General features: G+C 43.1%; 1 protein-coding gene across 1 annotated transcript; it reads left to right on the top strand.

Moving 5' to 3' along the window:
- The first annotated feature begins 675 nt into the window (after positions 1–675).
- On the top strand, positions 676–2,209 carry LOC137643741 (uncharacterized). The gene is made up of 2 exons (XM_068376441.1): positions 676–870; positions 1,064–2,209. Exon 2 carries the CDS (start codon positions 1,073–1,075, stop codon positions 2,207–2,209), a length of 1,137 nt encoding a protein of 378 aa, XP_068232542.1. The 5' UTR covers positions 676–870; positions 1,064–1,072.
- Positions 2,210–2,448: the final 239 nt, after the last annotated feature.

Here is a 2,448-nt window from a genome sequence, read left to right as displayed (position 1 = left end):
CCGACTTTCTTTATGTTACGGTGGGATTTAATATAGCCTTGGGACACCCGTGAGACCCATCGTAATATATACGGCAAAAATGATGGGACAACCGTTCGACCCGTCGTGCGGAAGAGGTTAAGAAGGCCTTTGCAGATGGAACAGTTCTGCGGATCCCAATACTTGAGATTCCCCTTTTTTGCTGCACAGGGGGCGTGGGTCGGGCACGCCCGATGCCCATAGAAGTCAGGGCGACGAACTCTGCAGAAGGAGCTCTCACACTTCACGTACTCCTCCTGTAAAAGAAAGAGACAATGAGTACATAGAAGTCATTGTAATATGACTTAAAGTAATCTTAAACTAAGTAATAACTTATCAGATACAAGATTCATTTATCTAAGCTCAGGATAGGTGAGCTAGAAAAGAAGTAGGAAGCCACATATTTGTGCATCCCGCCCAGCCAATTGTCGCGACCATTCCCTATAATTAATTCCATAGAACCTATAGGGATCTAGAGGAGAGGAGAGCATCCTGTAGGATGAGCCAAGCTTAGGCTTTCTCTAAGAAAATAATTACAGAGAGGTGTAGACCTGAAACCATTCAGTTCATATAGGGGAAGAAGGGGGGAAAATAGGATAAACCCCCCATTTTATTAACCCTGGATAGGTAGCGTGGTGTTGGATTTGGCCGGGACGCGGCGCAAAAACTCGTTTTTTCGTTTCTGCGCATAGACGCCTTGCAGGCTCTGGCCTGTCTACCCAGGAGCCGTTAGTTGCTCACCAGCTTCATCGCAGGAAACATTCGCCACTTCTCTACTCCGACGCTTTCGTCAGATATCGGCCTCCAAAGTTGGAATTGTTGCATATTAGCAACCACGTTACCGTAACAGGGGTATGTCACGCATACGCAAACATTTTGTATTTTACATTACTGTATTATTATTTAGTGAAATAATGTAATTGTGTCTATATGAATATATCAGTGAATGGTGTAGGTACTTATACCAATCGCCATTTTGTTTTGAAAGCAGCAAGAATGTGATTTTGAGGGTAATTTCTAGTTTTCTATTTTTTCCTGTTTTCAGATTTTCAGCATGGCGAAGAAATATCTCAAGGAGGAGGAGTTTTTGGAGCTCCTTTTCGTCAGTAGTGATGAAGAAGAGCCTTTGACCCTTACCTTTGAAGAAGACACTATCCAAGACGACCTGGTCGACAATGAAACCTTGCTGCTTGAGGAAAACGGGGATCAACTTTTGGCTGCTGAAGTAGCGGAAACAGCGCATGAAGAGAGACATGATTTTGCTGTCTCGCACGCAGTTCGTCTTGTTTCCGTTGTTCCTGTGACTCCTGCAGAATCTCCTGTGCCTTCTTCAGCGTCTCCTGTGCCTTCTTCAGCGTATCCTGGGCCTTCTTCAGCGTATCCTGGGCCTTCTTCAGCGTATCCTGGGCCTTCTTCAGCGTCTCCTGGGCCTTCTTCAGCGTCTCCTGGGCCTTCTTCAGCGTATCCTGCGGTTCCTGTGCCTCATCTTAGTCCCGTGGAGATGAGGAGTAGGAAAAGGAGGAGAGGACCTCTTTGCCCTGCAGAAGGTGTGGCATTGAAGAGGTTGCCGGATAACTCTTACATGGCTAGGGACAACACGAAGTGGCACTCAGAGCCAAACCCAACAATGCCACCAATCTTGAAGATTGACCAGTTTGACAGTGCTGGTCCCACCATGGCTGTCTTCGGGTGTAGGACTCCTGCTGAAGTGTTTGACAAATTTTTGACAAATATAATGCTTGCAGAAGTGGTCATCCACACCAATGACAAAATCCTAACCCTACGGAACAAATACAAGCGGCAAAACGACCCCACCTTCAAGGATGTGACCCTCATGGAGTTACGTGCCTTCCTTGGGATCCTCATCATGACAGGGGCACGGAAGGACAATCATCTGACAGCGGAAGAGATGTTCTCTAAGTCTCTAGGATGTCCCTTCTACAGGAGCATCATGAGTGAGCGCCGCTTCGCCTTTATTCAGAGGGCCCTACGTTTTGACAGCATTGCCACGAGGGAGGAGCGTGTGACACATGACAAATTTGCTCCCATAAGGAATTTGTGGGACCAGGTCATTGCCAATTGCATTGCCAATTATGAACCCATTGGGCATCTCACTGTGGATGAGCAGCTCCTCGGCTTCAGGGGACGGTGCCGTTTCAGGATGTACATCCCGAATAAACCAGCAAAGTAAGTAAAAAGTTTTATTTATTTTTATTTATATATATATATATATATATATATATATATATATATATATATATATATATATATATATATATATGTATATATATATATATATATATATATATATATATATATATATATATATATATATATATATGATAGATAGATATATATGCAATATTTTTAATTTTTTTTATATATATGCAATTTTTTAAAAAAATTTTATAGGTCTAGTTTTGCTTTCTT

The sequence above is a fragment of the Palaemon carinicauda genome, chromosome 7, assembly GCF_036898095.1.
Source record: "Palaemon carinicauda isolate YSFRI2023 chromosome 7, ASM3689809v2, whole genome shotgun sequence".
Classification (NCBI taxonomy): domain Eukaryota; kingdom Metazoa; phylum Arthropoda; class Malacostraca; order Decapoda; family Palaemonidae; genus Palaemon; species Palaemon carinicauda.
The sequence above is the reverse complement of the archived record's forward strand: the minus strand, read 5'-3'. Positions and strand labels throughout refer to the sequence as shown.

Bases quoted from the DNA above. Each gene is read 5' to 3' on its own strand.
- LOC137643741 (XM_068376441.1), top strand. From the start codon at position 1,073: ATGGCGAAGAAATATCTCAAGGAGGAGGAGTTTTTGGAGCTCCTTTTC.